Source organism: Dama dama, chromosome 5, assembly GCF_033118175.1.
Source record: "Dama dama isolate Ldn47 chromosome 5, ASM3311817v1, whole genome shotgun sequence".
NCBI lineage: Eukaryota > Metazoa > Chordata > Mammalia > Artiodactyla > Cervidae > Dama > Dama dama.
In genome coordinates this window covers 39,331,123-39,353,974 of record NC_083685.1, presented here as the reverse complement: position 1 = coordinate 39,353,974, position 22,852 = coordinate 39,331,123, and the positions used below count along the sequence as shown (strand labels likewise).

Here is a 22,852-nt window from a genome sequence, read left to right as displayed (position 1 = left end):
GGCTAAGATAGCATGTAAAATTTGTTTAGAATTTATGGAGCAGAGTGATCAATAAATTAAAGACAGGTATGCATAAGCAGAGTTTTCACTGTCATTCTTCCTAAGCACCACTGGGTATAGAAAATTTGGAGTTGAATCCTTGGAGAAAATGAGACCCAGACATTCTTCCATAATTAGCTTTTATTCATTGCCTCTCCTATTATTATAAGCCTGGTTGAAAGCTGGCCTTTAGTGAACATGCTCTACTGGGAACTTCCAAGCATTTATTGCCAGAATGCTTAAACCAGGTTCATAACAAAGTCAGTCCCCTGAGACCCAACTTAGTCTAGACTCATTATGCTCTAGGGAAGTCCAAGAACTCTGACAGGTAGGAATGCACGAAAGCAACCTTAAAATATCTGTTCTGGCAATCATCCATATTCATGTTTTTTAAAAGAAAATGATGTTGCCCATGTATCATTCAACTTGCCATACCCTATTGACAAGTGAAGACTTTTCTCAATTGGGCATGGAAAGAGTCGGGGAAAATGAAAAATTAAAATTACTCTATGAATGCAAAGTATTTTAAATAAATATTTTAATTCTATTGTTGGCATTTAAAAGTAGAAAGCATACAGTATGTTACAAATATCAAACTGTGAAAAATATGAACGTTACATAAGTAACAAATGTAAAAAAAGTATTTTCTTACCTTCCCTGAAAGTAAGAAAAATATTCAGCGTAGGAAAATATCAGTATCAAAAACACAGCTTCGGTGTAAAAAAAGGAAAGTTTTTACATGGCATTAAAAAAAAAAAAAAAAGGATCTACAAAATGACAGAAAGTAAGACATGTTGAAATTTGACTTTATATAAATTATAAAAACTGGGTACTTGGGATAAATGTTAAATGGTTGAAAACTAAGTCCAATCATAGGCTTTCTTTAGGTCAATTCTTTAAAATTTTAAAAGCATAGAATATTTTTCAATAAATAACTTTAAAAAATGTCTCTGAGAAGTGCTGCTAGGACCTCATTCCTTACAGGAGAGCGGCAGTGTCCTGGTGACAGCATGCAATCATTTTGTTCCAAGTGGAAGCCTGATGAAAGTCAGAAGACCAAGACTGTTTACAAAAACGTTTCAGAATTTTTAACAAAACTTTGTAAAAAATAAAGTCCTAAAGTGCTGAACAAAATGACTTAATTTTAGTACCCACTGTCATGAAAAACATTCAATTATTCGGACATTTCAGAGCAACATTGAATACGGAATCTATAATTCTGAAAAGTGTTAATACTTAGTCTTTCATTTCAGGAGAGGGGGGCTCTTTCTACACTTTACAAAGATGGGTTAAACCTCAAGGATCTTGCAAATGCAAAACATAACAATAATAATCCAATGGAAACAATACACATACCCCACGGTGAAAGCACGAGTTCATTTCAGCAACCGTGTTCATTTCAAAAGTCACAAATCAAACACTGGTAAATAACAAAAAAAAAAACAAAAAAAAACTTTCCAAATGCTGCATGCCACATAACTAGTTACAAAATACGATGCATGCAGGAAAAGAAATTTAACCAAGCATATTTAAATTAAAAGAGTTGTTTTGAGTCTGTTTCAGCAGCATTGTGGTTATTATTTTTAACTTTCCCTCCAACAACCAGTCCCTACTGGCCTCTTTTGCAAACGTGACCCACCCTAGTGGGCAACCTTACCATGGTCTGTTTCTTGTTTTTGTTTTTCTTTACATTTTTTGTAACGCCAGTACACAGAGTTCACACATACTGTTCTGCCTCCCCATCTTTGGGGGCTGGCTTAGTTGTGCCACACTTGCCTTCTTCATTAGCTGCTGCTTTTTCTGGAAGAGATGCCAAATCTTTAAAAACATCTACATAATGGCCGAAACCAGGGCCCCAGTTCAAAAGGTTGTCCCAGTTGAAATTCCCTGCTTGCTGCCCAAGCTTCAAGGGCAGTGTGTTGTCAGCAACCCCCGGTGTTGCTGCCTGTGTGCCCACGGGTCCCCCCTCAGCCCTGCGGCCGTGGTACCTTCTAGGCTTCAGTCTGGCTCCATAATTATCCTCATCATCTGCATCCGATTCATTGACTTGAGATAATTTGGGCATCCTGGAAGTATATACCATGGGCTTTTCCCTGTCATACTCCATTTCTGAGCAAGTGAAAGACTCGTGCGAGTCACTATCAGAAGAAGATTCTGGAGCCGGGATGCCATCCGCTGGATTCCGCGTTCTGGACAGGGGCCTTCTGCAGTCCTCTTCTGAAGAAGACCTCCCGTGATCTGCACTGCAGATACTTGGGTTTCTGGGCCGAGGCGTGTTGAGCCTCTCCACCTCTTCAATGGAGAGCCCTACCGGAGGAGAAGATTCCAGGGGGACCTGCCCAGTGGGCTGCTTCAGGCGACTCCCCGGTCTAGAGCCATGCGACGCCACGGCCTGAGGACTCTTGCCTCTCCTTCCCAGCCTCGTGGCGTAGTTGAAGATGCCGGGCTGGCACGCGTCACCATGCATCTCCAAAGTGTTTCCCTCCCTCATAGGGAGATGCAGTTCCCTCGCTGGGCTGTTCCTGTAGAAAGTGGAGGACTTGGAGAAAGGGGCTGGACTGTGTCGGGACAGAGGGTTGGGAGTCGGGCAAGCCGAGTGACTAAGGGAACTGGATCTCAGACCTTGACTGTAGGAAGGCTGGTAGGTCAAGCTGCTGGCTCCCAAGGGCATGGGGGACTGCCTGGCGAAGCCCAGGGGGCTGTGCCTCTGGATGGAAAACTTGGGGGTGTGGCTACGGAATTGCTTGTAGTGTTGGATGATGTCGGCGTCCGAAGGGGCGATGCTGCTGGCATTGTCGATGTCGTAATGCTCTATTTCCTGCTCGGGTGAAGCCAGAGGGGCACTGGGGATGGTTTCTGAGTTGTGGGGAAGATCAGTCTCATCGTAGATGAGGTAGGGGTTTTCCCTCTCAATGATGTCTGGCTTCGGGTTCCCTTCGGGCTGTTTTCTCACGGTCATGTCCTCCCCGTAGGGAGGGATGTTGTCTGGGTCATCAAAAGCAACATTTTCACTTCCCTTTTTCTTCTTCTCCTTCGGCTTCTTCTCCTCTTTGGGACTGTTGGCCTTCTTGCCCCTGCACTGATTACATAGGATCAGGCTCAAGACCAGAAGGGCCAGGACGGTAGCGCAGCTGCCCACGATGGCGGGCACGGCCCACAGGGGCAGGGAGATCTCCTCGGGGCCCGAACTCAGGACACAGATGTGGCCTCCGGGGCTCCCAGCCTTGCACACTCTCCCCAGAGGACAGGAGACGCCGAGACAGGCCACCACCAGCTCGCATGTCCTCCCTGTGTGTGACTCCGGGCAGCCGCAGGTGAAGCCGGAGTGCAGGCCTGGCTCGCAGCTGCCGCCGTTCTGGCACGGGTGCGAGGCGCAGTCCCCGGGGGGCACGCACTTGTACGCGAACCACTGGTTGACGCAGAGCAGGTCTCCCCAGCACGGGTTGCTGGCACAGATGTTCGGGCCGCGGCAGCCAATCTTCACAGAGGGATCCGTCTTAGAAATGGAGGCCAGGCTGTGTTTCCCACTGAAAGGAAGGCTCTCTCCACCGTACAGCATAGAAGCGATGCAGCCATCAAACCCTGCAGGGGCAAGAAGGAGCTGTAACGTGTTGTAGGGAAACCAAACGCTGAAAAGGCTCCATTCACCTGGCAAAGGGAAGCTTTGCCATCACATCATGACAGTTGAGAAACCACAACCTCACAGCCATCCTCCAACTGTGAGGCAATAAATCTGAGCCTGTTACAATGTAAGTTAGCAAGATGTGTAAGACTGCCATGACCAAAAGGTGGAGTAGATTGATGGGATCCTGCTCTTTCTGAAGATTTTACGAAGGGCTCGAACAGGCTGAGTTTTCATTTTATCTCTCCTCTCATTCAGTCATCTATTGATTTTATTTTATAGTTTATATACAAAGAACTACATAAAAATAAATTTTAATTTAAAAATACTTTAAAAAAAAAACAAAATAGGCCAATAACTTCAACCATTAGCTTTTGCGGTCTTAATGGAGGTGATATTGCTCCCAAGGAGCTGAGCATAAGTTCTTGAGGAACAAAAGAAAAATCTTAGCCATTACCAGGGCTTGTGGGCTTCCAAAGGGCGGATATAGAATATACCTGTAGCATTAACATTTCATACAGTAGTGATGGTAGGGATCAGAAAACAAGGTCTAAAACAGCTCTTTAGGGGATGGTGATTTTTTTAAAAAAAAATGTTTGAGAAAGACTTTATTAGACAAATATTTGTGTGCTATATATATCTTGCCACTAACAAAAGGGTGTGATTTACATTGGCATTTACATTACATTTACATTGAATGTTCTTACAACATTCAAATGAATTAGCGTCCATATTCTAAAACAAGTTAAATATGTAAGAACTAATTATGATGTAGGCTCTAACTTTCATGCTTTGACCACGTTACTCTGTCATGCATTTTTTCAATTTTCCTTTTATTTGATGCATCATTCCCCCCTGGTGTCACTTCCATCCCATTTCCATAAGCTCCTGGGACATCTGCTTTTGTTCCTACACTCCTGGTTTTCTTTCTATGAATTAGTCCCCTTTAAAGTCTCATTTTCTTCTAAACAACCACTGACTCAGAGTTACTCAAGGTAAGGCCTTAGGCTTTCTTTTGAGTCCACACACTCATATTTGGTTATCACATCCATGCCCAGTGCTTCAATTACCTGCTTGACACTAGTAACTCCTAAAGATGTATCTCCAACTGGTCTACTCTGGATTTCTAGCCCATCTACCCAAAGGCCTTTCTCAAAGGTGCTCCAAACTCAGAGAACCCCAAACCAAAATCTTGATGTTCCCCATAGATGTGCTTATTTTTGCACCATTCTGCAGTTTTCTCTTGTAGTGGCACTACTCTTCTTCTAGTTGGAAGGTCAGAAATCTCTCTGAATTTTATAAAAATCATTAACATTTTATTTGACTTTCATTCCTGATCTTATTTCTCATCCCCTTCTTTTAAATCTCCTGCCACCACATAGTCAATCCTCACAAAATACATTGGCTAGATCACTGCAGTATCTTCCAGCTAATTTATGCAAGTCCCCTCTTGTCCTGTTCCCATGCACTTTCCAGAGTGTAGCCCAAAAGATCTTTAATATCACTGAATATCTAATTTTGATACTCCCTATGATTAATTTTCAGGTATTTTTCAGTAATTTTGGTACTCCTGTGATTAACTTCTCACTGTTCCAAGAATGAGATCAAGATTGCCACATGGTCTAGAAGACCTGTCATTCTCCAACTTCATCTTTGATTTGTGATATCAGTCCTCAGTGTTGTGGGTTCTATGATCCTGACAATCTATTTTTCCCCCTTTCATTCTCATCAGTATAGATTAACTTTTCATTCCCTCCCATCCTCATTTTCATGTCAGTTTCCAGAGAAGTCTCCCTTTCTCTATTTTTGGCAATCTCTTAGAATTTTATGTTCTTCCTTACATCATTTATCCTAGGTTAAAATAATATATTTCCTTGTGTAATGATTTCATTGATGTTTGTCTCCCTTATAGGACCATGCATTCTATGGAAAGAGTACACCATTGTAGTTCATGCCAAGTACCTACAGGGCTCTGTAAATATCTGTTGTGTGAATGCACAAATGGATGAGTAAATGAATGAATGTACAAATAAATGTTTGGTGCACAAGGAAAGGATCAAAACAGCCTGGACTGAATTATGAACTTGGTAGAAAATGGCTAAAGAAAGTGATGGCCAATAATTTATTACTAACCTTCTAAAGATATTTATGATGGTCTTGAAAAGTAAAAGTGAACATGTCAGTCACTCAGTCATATCCGACTCTGCAACCCCATGGACTGTAGCCCGCCAGGTTCCTCTGTCCATGGAATTCTCCAGGCGAGAATGCTGGAGTGGGTTTTCATTCCCTTCTCCAGGGAGTATTCCTAAAGGATGTTATCAGGCATCTAACTACTTTTATAGGAACAATTTTACCTTTCTTTTGTGCCTCCACTCAGCGCAAGCATTTACCTGTTTGAGCATCTCGATGAGCTTGATTGGGAGGAATTCCTCCAAGAGATATAGTGAGCACGTCCAGACCACCAAAATCCTGAGTAGGGTGAATGATGTCTCTGTTATGAATTCTGTCAACGGACAACACTGTGGCTGTTCCATTTTTCCCAATTAGGAAAGTATGCCAGTGGCCATCAGCAACATAGACTTCAGGAATATTTCTCTCCACTTTGCCCGCAATTCCAGCATCCGATGTAAAATGTACTTTGCCATTCTTAATCTGTAAAACACATTAAAAATAATGTAGAATTAAACTATGGTATGCTTGAACAAAAGCAGGAGTATAAAGAAACTAAGACACTGATCAACTTAAAGAAGAGAGAATACTTGAGGAAAATGCTTGTGTGAAAGTATATTTACTTATATTGCCGTTACAATTTTAAGTAACATATACCTTCACATTTAATAGGTTCACATTTAATAGTTTTCAAGGTATTATTATATTTATAACTAGTTTTTCAAGATGTATATATTCATTTTCCAGAACACAAGCGAGATAGTAATAGGGTAAATACTCCCCTTAGGATAGATAAATCACATCTTTTTATGATTACTTATATTTTAATGGCAATTGCAAGTTAAAAAACTTGTTTAGTAAATCGCCCACAGCTATGAAAAAATATTAAAACTATATCCAAAAAGAGAAATCAGTGCTTAATTAAAAATGAAGCTTAGTTGGAAAAGTAAAAACATAAATACATTGTTTTACCTGTCATCTATTACACAGTGGAATTTTATTTTAAAAAAATCATGCTTATTATTTATATCATTTATTGAGATGACAAGTGTTATGAATAAAGGGTGAGTGCTTAATAATGAGGTATCTGGGCAAGTCTTTATTTTGGCTGTCTTTTAATATTTATCTAAGAGATATTAGGTTTCTTTTACTTTGCCCACTAGAACATCGGGTAACAGGAAGCTCCTACTCCAGTTTCCAGCTCGCAGGTTTCCAGTTTTCTAAGTAGACACTTAGAAAATGAAATAATTTATAAGCAGGATGAAAAGAGCATAATCCCGACACTACTGCCAGAGGATAAAGAGGCACTGAGCATCAATTGACGGGAATGAAAGGATGGATCCATTTATTTTGTCACTCAGATCAACTGCTATTTCTACATGCAACAAACACATCTGGTAGAACTAAAAATGAATTCGTTTTTACTTTGTGGAAAATATGCCTAACACATTTACATACGTTATTCATAATGTAATATTCTATTAAAGCTGTTTATCCAGATAATAATATATTCCAGTACTGAACCCAGGACAAAAAAAAAAGAAAATTGTGGTTAAATGACAGTAATGTCATCAAATGGACAAAATCTCATGAAACACACAGGAATTATAGTAATTCATCTTAGGTTCTAGCCAGGGTCCTTTTTGGAAAGAAGCTTTCCGAAAAGACTTCTCCAAAGCTTCATGTTTCTCTCCTAATTGATCACACCCTGTCATACTTTCATTTGACCAATTTCTGATGAAAAAGTCCATGGAACACACTATGTGTGGAGTAGGATGAAAAAGAATCTATGTTTCCATTACAACAGTCTTCATATTCTACCTCTCCCCAGTAATACTCTACCTAACTCTTCTATCCACCCTAGTCGTCAAAATATCATGTACATTTTTTGCTTGGTTTTACTTATTCATAGATTGACTTGCTCATTTATTTATTTATTTTTGACTCTAAAGAGCTTGGAATCATCCCAAGTCTGTACGGCATACCTGGCCTTACTTCAAAACAAAAACAAACCAACTATATACCCAAACCAGAATGATTTGGACTAGATACAAAGTCCATCGCCTTGCATTATTGCAGTTCCAAATAAGGAGATAAACCAAGTGAGGGGAAAGAAGAGAGCTATGTGAAACACTTTAAATACAGTGTAAAACCCATGATACATAAGAATGCTTTTCTTTTGTTTTTCTCTCTGAATTTTTCTCTCCTTAGTTTCTTTCTTTTTTATTTTTTTAATCTGAATAAAGAAAGAAAGAGAGATAGAAAGCAACTGTCAGAAACTGAGCCAAAAAAGAAAGAAGAAAACCAGGACCCGTGGTCACTGATAAGCTAATTGATAAGTAACAGTACATTCTAACTAGTTTCCTCTCCCGGATAAGCAGATCGTATTCCTGTCATCCAAGTAACTTGCCTGCTTACAACAGTTACTCTGTTCCTGTCTGTTCAGTTCTCTTTAATCACTGTTTTTTTTTTTTTTTTTTTTTAATCTATTTACTCTACCTGCCAAACCCCCTAATCTCTGAAAAGCTACCTTTCAAAATTTTCATACAAAGGAAATGTGAATGGCCTGCATTAGTCATTATTTTGATTCAATTTCCCTTCAGGAAGAAAAGAAATCTCCAAGTGCTTGCTACCAATGTAACAAAATCTGGAGAGGCTGCATGCTGCTGTTCTGTTGGAAATGCAAGATTTTTATGGTGGCAAAAACGGATCCTGACATTCAGCTTCTTCCTTGAGGAAGGAAAATATTCTGTCTCTGATTTCTCCAAGCACATTGTTTTTGTATCTCTTGGCTTAAAGAGATAACATACAGAAATATTTCATATGTCATTTAAATGGCACGAGGACTTGGAAGAAGTTGAACAGATAATGCACAGACCTCAATGTCAAAGCCTCTCCGTGCATATAAAAACGTTTCTTGTAAGAATATGCCGGTATCCTGCTTTCTTTCCTTCGATACACTTTTCAATGAAAACTATAAGCACCAAATAATGTTACACAATGACTTAGGTGTTTTGTTTTGCAGTTACTCTATTACTTCTGGAACTGGGCTCTTTGTTTCAATAATGGAGGTAAAATTATAACTTCAAGTTATTCTCCAACTGGATTTGGGCAGAGTTTCTGAGTCTCAGCAGCACTGACATTCAGACTGGATGGTTCTTTCTTACAGGGTATTGTGCTGTGTGCTGAAGGATATTTAGCAGCATATTTGACTTCCAAACACTAGATGCCCGTAGTTGCGTCCCTCTCTCCTGCCCCCAACAACCATGACAATAAAAAATGTTTCCAGGCTTTGCCAAATCAAAATCACCCCCAGTTGGGAATGGCTAGACCAGGGAGATTATGAGACTCTTAGAAACATTTCTTTTTGTACTAAATATTTAAAGGTATATACAGACTTCCCTGGTGGCAGTAAAAAAAAAATGTGCCTGACAATGCAGGACACACGGGTTCGATCCCTAACTCGGGAAGATCCCCCGGAGAAGGAAATGACAACCCACTCCAGCATTCTTGCCTGGAAAATCCCATGGACAGAGGAGCCTGGTGGGCTACAGTCCATGGGGTTGCAAAATAGTCAGATATGACTTAGCGACTAAATAAGAGGCCGCGTACCGACCAGAGTTCTCTTGGATGGAGAGAAATCTTGAGAATAAAGAGGCTGAAGTTTAGAGGTGAATGTCTGTTTTTATTTTTAGCATTGTATGTGAATTAAACCTACTAATTTTCTAAGTATATTGCTTCTTTCTTTTATAAATTAAGCTTTTAGTAATTTTCAAAATATTGATATATAAGTGGAAATAATTCAGGAAATATGGGTTTGTTTTCTTAAGAATTTATTAATATAAATCCTAATAATTCTGCTGGTAATATAAAAATTATGAGCAGAATTATAATATACTGAATATATATATATAACTCATTTATAGCTGAGGAAAAAAATATGTGTAAAAAGCCTAATGATAAATCAACATGAAATATAATGTTGCAGAAATATTTATTGAGAAGTTATTTGGAAAAAAAAAAGAAATTATTTGGAGAAGTTAACTGAAATTTTACTTACAATAAATTCCAAAGATATTTAATTTCACAGGCATTACATGGATAGTGAATCAAATATAAATGTGTTCCAGAATAAAGGCAGAAAATTTCAAAAAAAATTTTATTCTTGTCCTGCCAATTAATATATACATATAAGTGTTTGGAATAATTCTTGGAAAAAAAGTATTTTTTCCATTTCAAAGACATATCTTTTGGTTTTACTTTGTTTTAAAGTAGGGTTAAAAACAATATGAATTTTTTTGTCTGGCAAAGTAGATTGCAACAAATTCTTTCTTTGCTGGCCTACCCAGCAGTGGTCTCTATTCTAAACAAAAGTGTTTAGAAACCAAACCATTCAGATCTTTGTTACTCTGGCCAATGCCTGAGGAATAGTTAAGATAGATGATATTGGAATAGTGCCCAGCATTAGTCGGAACTCTAATGGGCTGTAAAGAAAAGGATAGAAATTATGGGAGAAGTGATTTAAACCATGACACAGCAGGCGGTGTAATCAAATGAAGTCACCATTAGCTTTTATCTTACCTTCACAGTAGTGTAATTGCTGCTTTCTTGGATATGGATTAAAATGCCATTCTCGCTTCTTGTCCTGAATTTTACTTCCAGACTGTTCACACCAAAAGGCTCCAACATGGCACCTCGGATGCTCTGCCTCAACAAATATTCCCGCTTCTCATTCTGACTCATGTGGTAGTCCAAGCGCCCTTTGCCTTCTAATGATAAGGCTGTGTCCGGGGTAATAGCTGAAAGACAACAAAGAAAGATAAACATGAATGCATCCAATAGGCATTTCTTAGAGTTTCTTTGGTGACAAAAATTTATCAAAAAGAACAATGAAATTATTAAGGATTTGGAATCAGTGTCCCCTAATCCTCCTCTGAAAAAATTATTGCCACTTGAGAATTATTGTGTGAGTTGATTTCAAATGCTTAAATCTATGTTGGAACCATGAAATGTAAAACATTTTGTGACACTTATTCATTTGCAAAATATTCATTAAAATATTTCATACATGCTATATACATTATGAATACCTGGAGAGATAGCTACATTTTAAAAATATACAGTTGAAAAATTTAATTATAAGTTTCACTGTGTTTCTAAAATAAATAATCTTTAAAGTCTCTAACATGGAAAATTTGAACAAAGAAGGGTACAAACATTCATATTTGCAACTAACTTTATTAGTACTAATAATTACATAGATTTAATTTGCGACCATGTATGATTATCATATATATTATATTTATAATCTAATAAATGTTCACACTTCTGAAGTACATAAGTCTGTTATAGCTAACAAATCTAAAGAACATGAAGAAAATGAGCTCAAAAAGATTTCAACAGTGAATGGTACATTTTAAGAAGGTAAACTATGTAGTATGAATTATACTTCAATTTTTTAAAAAGAACCACAGGCTTTTCTCACGTGAGTGGCATTTTATTTTCCAAATATAATTAGATTACTACTTACTAAATACTCATTACTTTAAAAAAATCATGTGAAAATGCACTTTTTCTGTGTTTTGATTTTATCCTAAATAAACACAATCATACCTCTGCTAAGGTCTTTTTGATTATAGTATATACTTAATCATGGGCTTCCCTGGTGGTTCAGAGGGTAAAGTGTCTTCCTGCAATGCAGGAGACCTGGGTTTGATCCCTGGGTTGGGAAGATCCCCTGGAGAAGGAAATGGCAACCCACTCCAGTATTCTTGCCTGGAGAACCCAATGGACAGAGGAGCCTGGTAGGCTACAGTCCATGGGGTCGCAAAGAGTCAGACATGACTGAGCGATTTCACTTCACTTCATTTATACTTAATCATAAATTTCTATTCATTCTCATAGCAGAATCAAATGACTACTTGAAAAGTGGTCAGGTAGGTGCAATGATTTAGGTAGTAACCACTTATCTGACAACAAAGCAATTCTATTAAAAAGATTCCATTAGAGTTGGTCATATACAGCCTGAAATTAGAGAATGCCATTCTTTAATGAACTCTTGAATGTCATTAATATCTTATTAATAATATTAGGATTTAGAAACAAATAACTAATAAAAGAATTTTAAAAGTAATATTTGAAACCAATTTCATTAATTGCAATTTAAAATTTAATTATCACCTTTAACTATAATAGATTTTATTGCCATTATATATGTGTTTTGAACTCAGTGTTCAGCAATTCAGTACTTTTACTTTTCAACCAAACACAACATGTTCACCAGAGAAATATCCCATAAAGGTAAATAATATTAAACCAAAACCTGAATATAGCTCTGGTCTTGTACATTTCCAAGCATTCCTATAGGTAAAACAAAAATAACTAAATGATACATTTATAAAATGAAAACTAAGGACATATTTAGTAAATATTTCTAAAAGGATTTCACTCTCCCTTGGGTTGAGAACATGAATTAAAACATGTCACTGTATTTTACCAATTATTCCCCATTTAATATTTTCAATAGTATCAAAACATGATTCTTTTAATTCAATTGCATATTTAGGTACATATATTTATACTTTTGAAGGTTATTAGAATTTCCAGTGGAAGATGAAATAGCTTGCATACATTTTTCACAGTATTTCCCGGTCAGTCCTTCCCTGCAATGACACTGCTGCCATGACCAGTAATCTGTACACGTACCACCGTGTTGACAGGGACGGTGAGTGCAAGCGCCTTCTAGTCTGGGGCATCTAAAATAAAATCAGAATAAAGACACGTAGAGCACAAAGCTGGCGGGGGGAGAAACTTGATAAAATTAGATATAAACTTTTATTAACCTGTTTAGTCTTCATGAACTCAATGCTTTGAAACTTAGGTTGCAACTATATTTGGAGCATCTAATCAAACTAAAAGTTGCCTTGTAACATATGCCCTGCCTCATTCATAAAAGACAAGATTAAGCAAAACATCTTCAACAGCAAAGAAAGAGGTGATAATTTCTTCTTTAAATTAATTCTTAATTGAGCAAAACTTCCTGGCCAAATACACACTTCGGTTCATGTGCTCTCAGGGTTACATGTTTCTTTGAGTACCCAGCTCCTCCATTAAATGACTCATGCAACTAATCTTGACTGAATGGCTACTGCATGTCAAACATGGTTCTAAGCATGGAGATAAAATGATGGAAAAAATCCATGTGTTCATGGAATGCTTTTTTTTTTCCCTTGTAAGGGAGGCAGATAAAAAACTTTAGATAAATGTGTAGTATGTTTAGAAAGAAGGAAGTTCTGTGGGAAAATGAAGGCAGAGAAGGACTGGGAGTATTTTGGGGATGTTCCTGGATCTCTAGGTTAGAGGTTAGACAGTGAAGGAAGGATTTGTCTTCATGAAGTCCTAAAGAAAACGAGAGAGCAAAGTATATCTGGTCAAAGATCATTCCAGGCAGAGGAAAGAGCCAAGTGAGAGAATCCTGAAGTGAAACTGTCCTTGGCATGTTTGAGGGACACCAAATGGCTAAATATAGTCAAAGCAGCAATGTGAACAAGGAGAAGAGATAGATAATGGTAAGGAGGATAAGATATGAAAAGAACTGTGTCAGAAATGGCTGGGACATGACCTGAGGACTACCCTGTCTGCTGTCCATGCTGGACCTTTGCTGAACACTCCATTAAAACTGCTGAATAGTTGCTGAGTTGCAAAGAGGAAAGAATAATGCTGAGAACCAGACTTTCCCTGCATTAAAGAAACTACACTTTCCCCTAGTAACAAATGAGGTGTGCTCCAGAATTCAATCATATGTGTAGAATAATTTTACCCTCCAGTCCAAAGTTTTGATAAGCAACTTGTGTAAGCCTGCATTAATTTCCCTCTTTCTCCTACTAAACAAAAAAATAAACAAACAAAATGCTTGTTCATCTTCTTTCTAGTGGGACATTACTTTGGGTTTCTCTGGAATCTGTGACCCTTAAATTGCAATCTGAAGATCCCAAATAAACTGCCTTTACACCTCTTTACATTCCAGGTCCTTTTGGTTGACAAAGGAGAGGTCAGTCTTATAAGTCAGGGTAAGAACTGATTTCTATTTTAATTTTCTTTAATTTTTTTTGTTTGTTTTATATTGGAGTAGAGTTGATTGACAATGTTGTGTTAGTTTCAGGTATATAGCAAACTGATTCAGTGATATACATATTTCTATTCTTTTTCAAATTCTTTTCCCATTTAGATTATCATAGAGTGTTGAGCAGAATTCCCCATGCTGTCCAGTAGGTCCTTGTTGGTTATCTATTTTAAATATAGCGGATTGACATGACTTCTGTTTTTTAAGCATCATTCTGTTTGCTGGTGGATTGACATACCACATTTTGTCAGAAAGAGAGGAGTCAAAGGTGGTCTAGAAATTGTGGTTGACCAAGTGCGTGGACTGAGTTATTATTATCTGAGATGAAACAAAATACAAGGAGTGGGTTTGGGAGGAGTCAGGAAGGAAGGTCAGAAGTTCAGTTTTAAAATTAAGTTTGAAAGACTTGTTAGAAATACACCCTGGATACTGTGTATGCTGTCGGATATGAGGGTAAAGTTCAGAGGAGAGGTCAGGTTTAAGATACACATTTCAGAGTTACCAGCTTTAGAGACAGTACTTAAAATCAAGAACTATATAAAATGACTTAAAAATTTTTTAATGACTTCAAGAATGAATACAGATACAAAACAGAAGAAGTTAAGATGAGAAAAATGAGAGTAGAAAACCAACTGTGTACCATGTGCTGGTGGACAAACTAATAGAGTTGTTCTCAGTGTTGCTGAAGTTCAATAAGAGGAGACTTGACCATTGATTTTAGCAACACAGCGGTTATGGGTCACTTTGACAAAGATAGAAAAATGGAAAATGGGATAACAAAGTTTTTTAAAACTATGAAGTGGAAGAAATAGTAGCCTAAATTGAAATAAGAAAAACACTGTTTAGAAAGCTGGATTGCTATTTTAAGAAAGTTTGGGGAGATGAAGTCTATGGTGTAAAAGGGGGGTTGGTCTTTCCAGAATTAGGAGCAATTCATTCAGCAATAGGTTACAGGGTGGACTACAGGCTACAAGGGCAGCTGTGGAGAAATTAACTTTGGGAAATTTTGCCTTTATCCACCTCAATTTTCTAAGCAAGTTAGGAAGCAAATTCATTAGCTGGGAAAACAATGCAAGAGATAATGTCTGAGGTTTGTGTAAAGAAGAGGCATGATATAACTACTGAAGAAGGGGAAAGTAACTAAATTAGGGGAATATAACATATTGCCAGGCATTAATTATGGCTACACTAGAGTCTAGTAATCAGGAATATAAAGAGAATAAGAACTCCTCAAGAGCAGGGATCTGCCTTGTCCCTTTATTTGAGTCTAGAGCCAGACCAAGGGAATAGTATATTTAAATGTAAAACTATTTAATCTCTAATTGATTTTGTACACATTATTACTAACCCTTATATATTACTATGTGCCAGATTCCTTTTTATGTGATTTACTTACTTAACTCATACTTTTCACAACTATGTAAAGTATATACATGCATACATGTACACATCCATATATTTTCCCACAATCTCACAGCTATAAGGAAATACTTAAAATTCAAAACAGCATAAAACACTTGGCATTTTTGGAGCTTTGAGCACAATAATTTCATCTTTTGATGCTCAATTATCAAACACTTTTGGTATTTACAGTTTTGTTTACAATAGTAAGAAATGAGGTTGCCATACTGATCTAGGATTCCTTGTGCTGCCAAAGCTTGGCTGGGTTCCAGAGGCCTTCCATTGACTGCAAACTCCATTATACACCCAACAAAATCATGACTTTCTACGTGTCCTCTCCTCTGAAGGATTGGTTCTAGTGATCTAATACCACCAACTGTGACTCGATTGGGCTGAACGTCCAGAGTCCTACATAAGAAAGGAAGGATATGTGATTGGCAGAACATTGTAACTCAGACTTCAATAAAAAATAAGAAAGGAAAGATATGTATATTAGTATCAATACAGTAGATTCCTGTAGAATATTTAGTTTAAGAAAAAATGACTAACTTTTCCTGGCATGTATTAAAACATAGTACATATCAATGGAAAACGTTACTTAGGGATGCATGTTTTCTAAACAGATACCTACAGGATTGTTAGATTTTTCAGAATACAGAAAATTGCAAAACTAGTGGAAATAATATTTTCAGTTAGTCAAATGAGATGTATACAACAATGTTAAGTTTTGAAATGGCACATACTATCAGAAAGAAAATAAAATGCAGTAGAAGTGACAACTCTAATATTAATGTCAGATTACATTTTTCCTTCACTACGGACATAATAAGGAATCAAGTAAGTCAGTTAAAACAAATGGATGATGTATCACTATTTCTTTTTCTCTCTCTGTAACTATTTCTATAAAAATCCCTTATGTTTTAGGTGAGGTAAGATTGTATTTCACCTTCAGGCAATCATTGTCACATACAACTTTCAAAAATACATTTAAAAGAGGATGGGATTCTTATCCTAACCTTCTTGCAGTACCCCAGTCACATGAAACTATTTCATGGAGCTTCTGAAAGAGGATAGGCTATGTTAAGCTTTCCTCTCTCTAGCTTTATCCTCATCTGTACCACTTCATTTTTATACTGTTTTTACACATTTTGTAGACTAATTATTAACTTCTTGTTGTTTAGTATGAAAATGCCTTTAGAGAGGACAAAATATCTTCAACTTTTATATAATACTTAGCATAATAAAATTATTTTAAAATATAATTTCACTTTGAATTTTAATTAATAATAAAGATCAAACTAATAATTTTACTTACCAGTCATCTGAAACTGCCACATTACTAACAGTGCAGTATCCTGCTTCTTGGTTCTCAGAACAAGAGTCCACAGTTAAAGAAGCTGCCTATAAAGCAAGAGAAGAAATGGTCAGTATGAACTCTATCGTCCCTGTTCTTTTCAGCTAACACTACCCAGGACTTGTTTCTGCATGGACATGATCTTTAAATTGAAATAAAATTTTGATATACTGGGTGACCAGAATCATTTGGATTTTTCCATAACATCTTATGGAAAAATCCAAATGAACTTTCTGAGTAACCCAATAGTATATTATAATACAGCTTGTTTTTACGTAGACATGATTTTTAAATTGAATTAAAATTTTGATGCATTGAGTTGGCCAGAAAGTTCATTTGTTTTTTCCATAACAACTTACGGAAAAATTCAAGCAATCTTTCTGAGCCACCCAATAGTATAATACAATTATAATTCAAATGAGGAATTGGCAATATAAACTGTGGCCTGCCAGGCTCCTCTGTCTATGGATTTCTCCATAGAGAATTCTCCATAGAGAAAGAATACTGGAGTGGGTAGGCATTCCCTTCTCCAGGGGATATTCCCAACCCAGGGATGGAACCCAGGTCTCCAGTATTGCAGGCAGATTCTTTACCGTTTGAGCCACCAGGAAAGCCCACAATTATAATACATGATCCAATTAGGGGTACACATTTCCTTTATGTACCTAAAGCTAAAACTGTGAAACTATTACATGTAAGAAGTAGGAAAGTGCTTTAAAAAATCTTCTCCAGCACCCTTGTTTTATAGATGAAATTAAAAAAATGTCATTAGCTCTTAGGATATCATATGTTAGGTGCGAGACAGCTTCTTGGGATTACAATCTTAAGAAAAATGCTTATCCTACTATCTACCTGTTCCAAAAAACAAACAAAAAAAAACAGGTGTCTAATTTTTAAAAAGTTTATTTCCAATAATATTTCAGTCATATTCACAAAAAGATTTTGAAAGTATAATATAAATACTACTACTGCAACCTATGAAGACTGTAATACTTATAATAAAGTTTGAGATGATTTAAACAAGACATATAGATGCTCTTTTCATTTTTAAGAATCATTCTATACAAATGGCATTACAGCATCTTTATCTGTAGTGTGAATGCATTATTATATATTACTATACAGTAGTAACTCACCAATATCATTTAAATCACAACTTATAGTAACCATTTTTGTATCTTAAGAGATGCACATTCCCCTGAGGAAAAAACCTTCTGTTTAGTATGACATATTAATACTCCATTTGATCAAGAAACAAAGTCATCAAGTCATGGTCATCAGGCTCAAGAATATGATGGAATTCAGGGCTCTCCATATCGGGCAGTGGCCAGGGGGATGACAGTGAGAAGCTGGTTGCATATCCGTGTTACTCTGTGCTCTGCAAAGCTGTTGTGATGCCCCTCCTTTGTTTTCCAAACAGCAGTGAAATTCTGCAAAACTTCGCATATTTTCACTGGTGAAATTTTAAAATTGATATTCAGAGTGTGGTATTTCACAGCATGGCTAGTAAATCATAAGAGGCCTAATCCCAAATCCAGAAACACAGAAGGACTGATGGTTTCTGTTAACGCAGAAAACTAAAGACTCTACCTAAATTTACTGGAATACCATAGGACAAGACTAATCCAACTTTCTCCACTTTTAGAGAAGAAAAATAAATACTATGAATGCATTTATAAGAAGGATTGTCATTTGAGGTAAATTTTAATTAAAGCAAAGCAAAAGGAGGAAACATAAAACAGGGTGGTTAAGCAAGTTAACTAACATTACTTTTGACCTAAATGTAAAAGAATCAGGTTTCCTGTCTTTCATTATATATGGAAATGATTTGTTTCTTGAATATCACATTTTTATCAATATTGCATATGATTTTGTGAGACTGACGATAAAAATATATATTTAGGTGGGATTTGTAAAAGTAGATCTTAAATACTTTACATTTCAGAAATAATAAATAGGGCTGATTTATACTTACTGTGCATCAAATATCACTGGCTAAACTATTTAAAATTTTTCCTATAAGTTAATTACTGTAACTGATTATAAACTTCATACAGTAAACTCTCATAAGCTGTGTAAATTTCTTTCTTGTCACCTTCTCAAAGAAATTATTAATACTATCAATTTTAGGAAACATTTACATTCTCAATTTTATGTCAAGACTTTCATGCCTTTTTTAGTTAACTATTTTAATTGTTAATTTTTCCAGTGATCTATGAAACTGAGTGACATTCAATCTCAGAAGAGGTATTAGGTTTTTATAATACAATATATGCTTATGTTGACGATTAATTTAAGCACAATTCCTTTCAATTTATTTCTAAAACAAAATGGTAACACATCTCTCTCTATGTATACTACGTAAAGTACTCATCCATTCTAGAGATTCCTAAACTTATCATAAGTTAGAGAGTCACAAGGACTTTTATGAATGCTTTAATTAGGAAAACTTGCATATGGCATCATATTTTCAGTAATGTTAATACTTAACATATTTTTCTTATTTTCTAAAAGCTTGGTGATACAACTGAAAGGAAAAATACTTGAGGGAGAGTTTTATTTGAATAAAAGCTCATTCAATTTCATCTTCAGAGTTAAATGCACCTTCTCTTTTACTGTTGAATTTTTCTACCAGTGCTGCTGTAAATTGAGATGTTTTTATCCTGTCTTTGCAATGATTCAGATCTGAGAAGTTAATGATTTTGCCAGTTTCCAAAAAAATCCTTTTGAACCATAGAAAGCGACAGATTCAAAATCCAGTAGGGCCTTGCTTTGGATGTATTCCGAAATAGGGGGAATTTTTTCCTCTGACTGAAGAAATTATGACAAGGGGTTTCCCCCAACTAAAACCTGATGACTGGTGAGCCATTACAAATGAACTGAAATAGCTTTCCTCTCTTTCAGTTGGGTATATCTCATGGTGCCTCTTTCTTCGTCCTCCCTCTTGCTCTCAAGTCCTTCTTTGATAAAATCAAAAGAATGCTCATGAAGTTTAAGGGGACCTTGGAGGTCATCAGGTAAAATCCTCTATTCTACACAAGAGCCCATGGACAACAGCTTAGCAATATGGATACCTTATCTATGCTTGGAGGGTTGTGATCTACTAAACCCCATTAGCTTTAACACTCAGTGCTAGAAAATCATTATGGCTAATATAAGCACCAGTCTATGTATATCACCAGTCTCCATGTTTGTTCTAATTCTGTCAGATTCAATATGACTGGGTACATCAGTAATCAGGGACACTGCCATTTTCTAAATCCATGTTACCACGGAGATTTTTCTCGAAGCGAATATGTACAATTGAACTTAATTTGCACCACAATTCATGCTTTAACATTCCAAGTTTCCAGCCTGGTTGACTGAATATACAACAATAAAGCAAATTTTAATGTGGAGTGAGTATCTTACCATTCCTGCTCTCCGGGCAATCACAGTGTGAAAATGTCCATCTGACACCTTCTTCATGGTGGTGAGTTTATAGGTACCACTGCCTAAGTTATAAGAGAATCTTAACCTTTCTTCAGCAATTTCAAGGGCCAGAAACTCAGCCCGATCCCCTGTCTGGTTGTCATAGTTGTAAAGCAATAAAGCATGACTTTTAATAGTTGCAAATTTGACATAAATATAGTTGTTATTGGGATCCAAGCTGGGGAATTCCATGTATGATAACTCCTCAAATCCATAACTATTCAATTCGCAGTGCTTTCCAAAGACACCTGTAGATGGGAAAATTAACATATTGACAAATCACATTCAATAAAGTTTTATTATATGACTTTGATTAAAATGTTTTAAAGTTACAATAATGAGTCATACTTTTAACAAATTTTTATTACTCTCCAAAGAATACTGTCTAAATTTAATTGAAATAGAAGTAAAAAAGATCTCAAAAGCATGTAAGAAGCAATAAACTGGTAAAATTGTTTTTCTTTGGCCAATTAGGAAATACATCCTAATTAATCTAACTATGCCTTATTTTTTAAAAATAGAATTAGTGGAATGGAGTACGTCTGAAGAGGTTTCTTTCCTGGAAAACTTTCAAAGTGATTTTGTCAACCTTTTTAAAGTTCACAATGCTGTCATTTTCAACCCAGTTACTTCCTTCATAATATACAATTCTTGAAAACAATTTTAATTCAACTAAGGATTGTAAATTTGTTTTTGACTAAAAACAACATTAGTTCCTGCACTTGTGGTATTTTTGAGTCACAAAATTAAGAAAAGGAATTATTGCTTTCAGGGATGAAAATAACTGTCGAAGTTTTTATCTCTATCTCTCTCTCCTCTTTTTTTTTTTTTTTTAATACCCTCTTTGGGTATGATTTACAGCAGCTACTTTGAAATAGCTTTCTGTTTTTCTGAAATTCAGCATTCCCACTTGTTTGTGCTGGTTCTTTTTCAAACTTGAAAAATGAGTTTTATTGATGTTACAATGCTATGCCAAAATTCTTTTCCCACAAATATTAGTAGACTGTAGCAAATGATCGGAAAATTAACCCATGCCAATACATCATAATTCTTATTAACTTGCAAAGGTTTCATTCCTTCATTTTGGCTGTACATCTCATGTAAATGCATTAAATTTAGATTCAGGGAATTGTTCTGCTAGAAGAAATCAATGTCATCATTTTATAGAATATTTAAAACTTGTCCAAGGTCATGGAACCATGAGAAACAGAGCCAAAATTTGAGGCCAGATCTACTGATCATCTGGTTGTCTTGACTATGCTACATTTTATTTTAATGTTCTTTAAATTAAAATGGCCTAGAATTTCCTTGTGTCATTTATCTTTTTCCTGTAAAGGCTGAGATAATATTTATTATAAATGAGTAGGAAATCTATATAATTTATTTTTAATCATTAACTAACACAAAAAATTATCAGAATTATATGTATTATATATATCATATATACTATATAAACTGCAAGGAGATCCAACCAGTCAATCCTAAAGGAAATCAGTCCTGAATATTCATTGGAAGGACTGATGCTAAAGCTGAAACTCCAATACTTTGGCCATGTGATGTGAAGAACTGAGTCACTGGAAAAGACCCTGATGCTGGATAAGATTGAAGGAGGGAGGAGAAGGGGACGACTGAGAATGAGATGGTCGAATGGCATCACTGACTCAATGGACATGAGTTTGAGCAAGCTATGGGAGTTGGTGATGGACAGGGAAGCCTGGCATGCTGTAGTTCATGGGGTCGCAAAGAGTCAGACACAACTGAGTGACTGAACTGAAATGAGCTGATATTATATATGGCATATATTTATTTGTGTATGTCATAAATATACCTACCATATAAGTTTTATATAGAATAAAATTTCAAGTTTATATTAAATATATATTTAATTATATAGGAATTATTTAAACATGCAGAAAGAGTAATCAAAGTTAAATACAAAGGAAAAATAAGGCATACAAAATGAAGTAGATTGTTAGAAATTTTCAGTGTGTTCCCTTAGGTCTCTTATGATTAAGTTCTAATAAATCTATGAAAACATACTTAAAATTTGAATACATATATATATAGAAAGTATATAGGTACTGGGAAGATGTTCTACATTTTATTTAAATTGATACTGTACTTTCAAACATGATAGTATTTTTTATAGAATATATTATCTTTTTAAGGATTTTTGTTATCATTTCTAGAAAAATGTAAATTTTTGTCTTTGAAATCATCTTAATGAGCATTCAAAGCTGATTTTCCAAATGGAATGCCATGAAACAAATCTACATAAAGATCAAAAGAAATTATTCAAATTACTTTAATAAGAAATATCAAGTGTATACAAAGTTATACACATATTTAAACATAACTATATAGGCTCTCTTATAAAGTCTTAAGTACTTATGTTTTCCTTCTAAAACATAAGCTTAGAAAAAATTAAGTCTAAACAACAGCTCTTTCACCTATGAGAAGGTAAACAGTGCAAAATATTTTCCAACTTCAAAATTATAGTTAAGATGTTCTTTTATAGGATTCATGTGTAACTACTTCCAGCTATTTATTTGAAGTGTTCCATTTGCCATTTTTATTTGTATGTTTCACCTACATTCAATTTATACTACTTTTTTCTTTTAATTCTATTTCTTTTTTTTCAAATCTGTATTGTTTCAAGGTTTTTTGTTTTGCT

At 35.8% G+C, this 22,852-nt stretch overlaps 1 protein-coding gene across 1 annotated transcript in view; it reads right to left on the bottom strand.

The window, feature by feature from the left end:
• Nucleotides 1–562: 562 nt before the first annotated feature.
• The window catches only part of FAT4 (FAT atypical cadherin 4), a 171,838-nt gene continuing 149,548 nt past the window's right edge, over nt 563–22,852 (bottom strand). The window contains exons 11-17 of the mRNA XM_061142315.1: nt 20,119–20,426; nt 16,669–16,754; nt 15,582–15,761; nt 12,461–12,585; nt 10,412–10,629; nt 6,052–6,313; nt 563–3,621 (exon numbers count right to left, since the gene is read on the bottom strand). Coding sequence (XP_060998298.1) covers nt 1,757–3,621; nt 6,052–6,313; nt 10,412–10,629; nt 12,461–12,585; nt 15,582–15,761; nt 16,669–16,754; nt 20,119–20,426 — 3,044 coding nt within the window. The 3' untranslated portion in view covers nt 563–1,756. The remainder of the gene's footprint in view (nt 3,622–6,051; nt 6,314–10,411; nt 10,630–12,460; nt 12,586–15,581; nt 15,762–16,668; nt 16,755–20,118; nt 20,427–22,852) is intronic.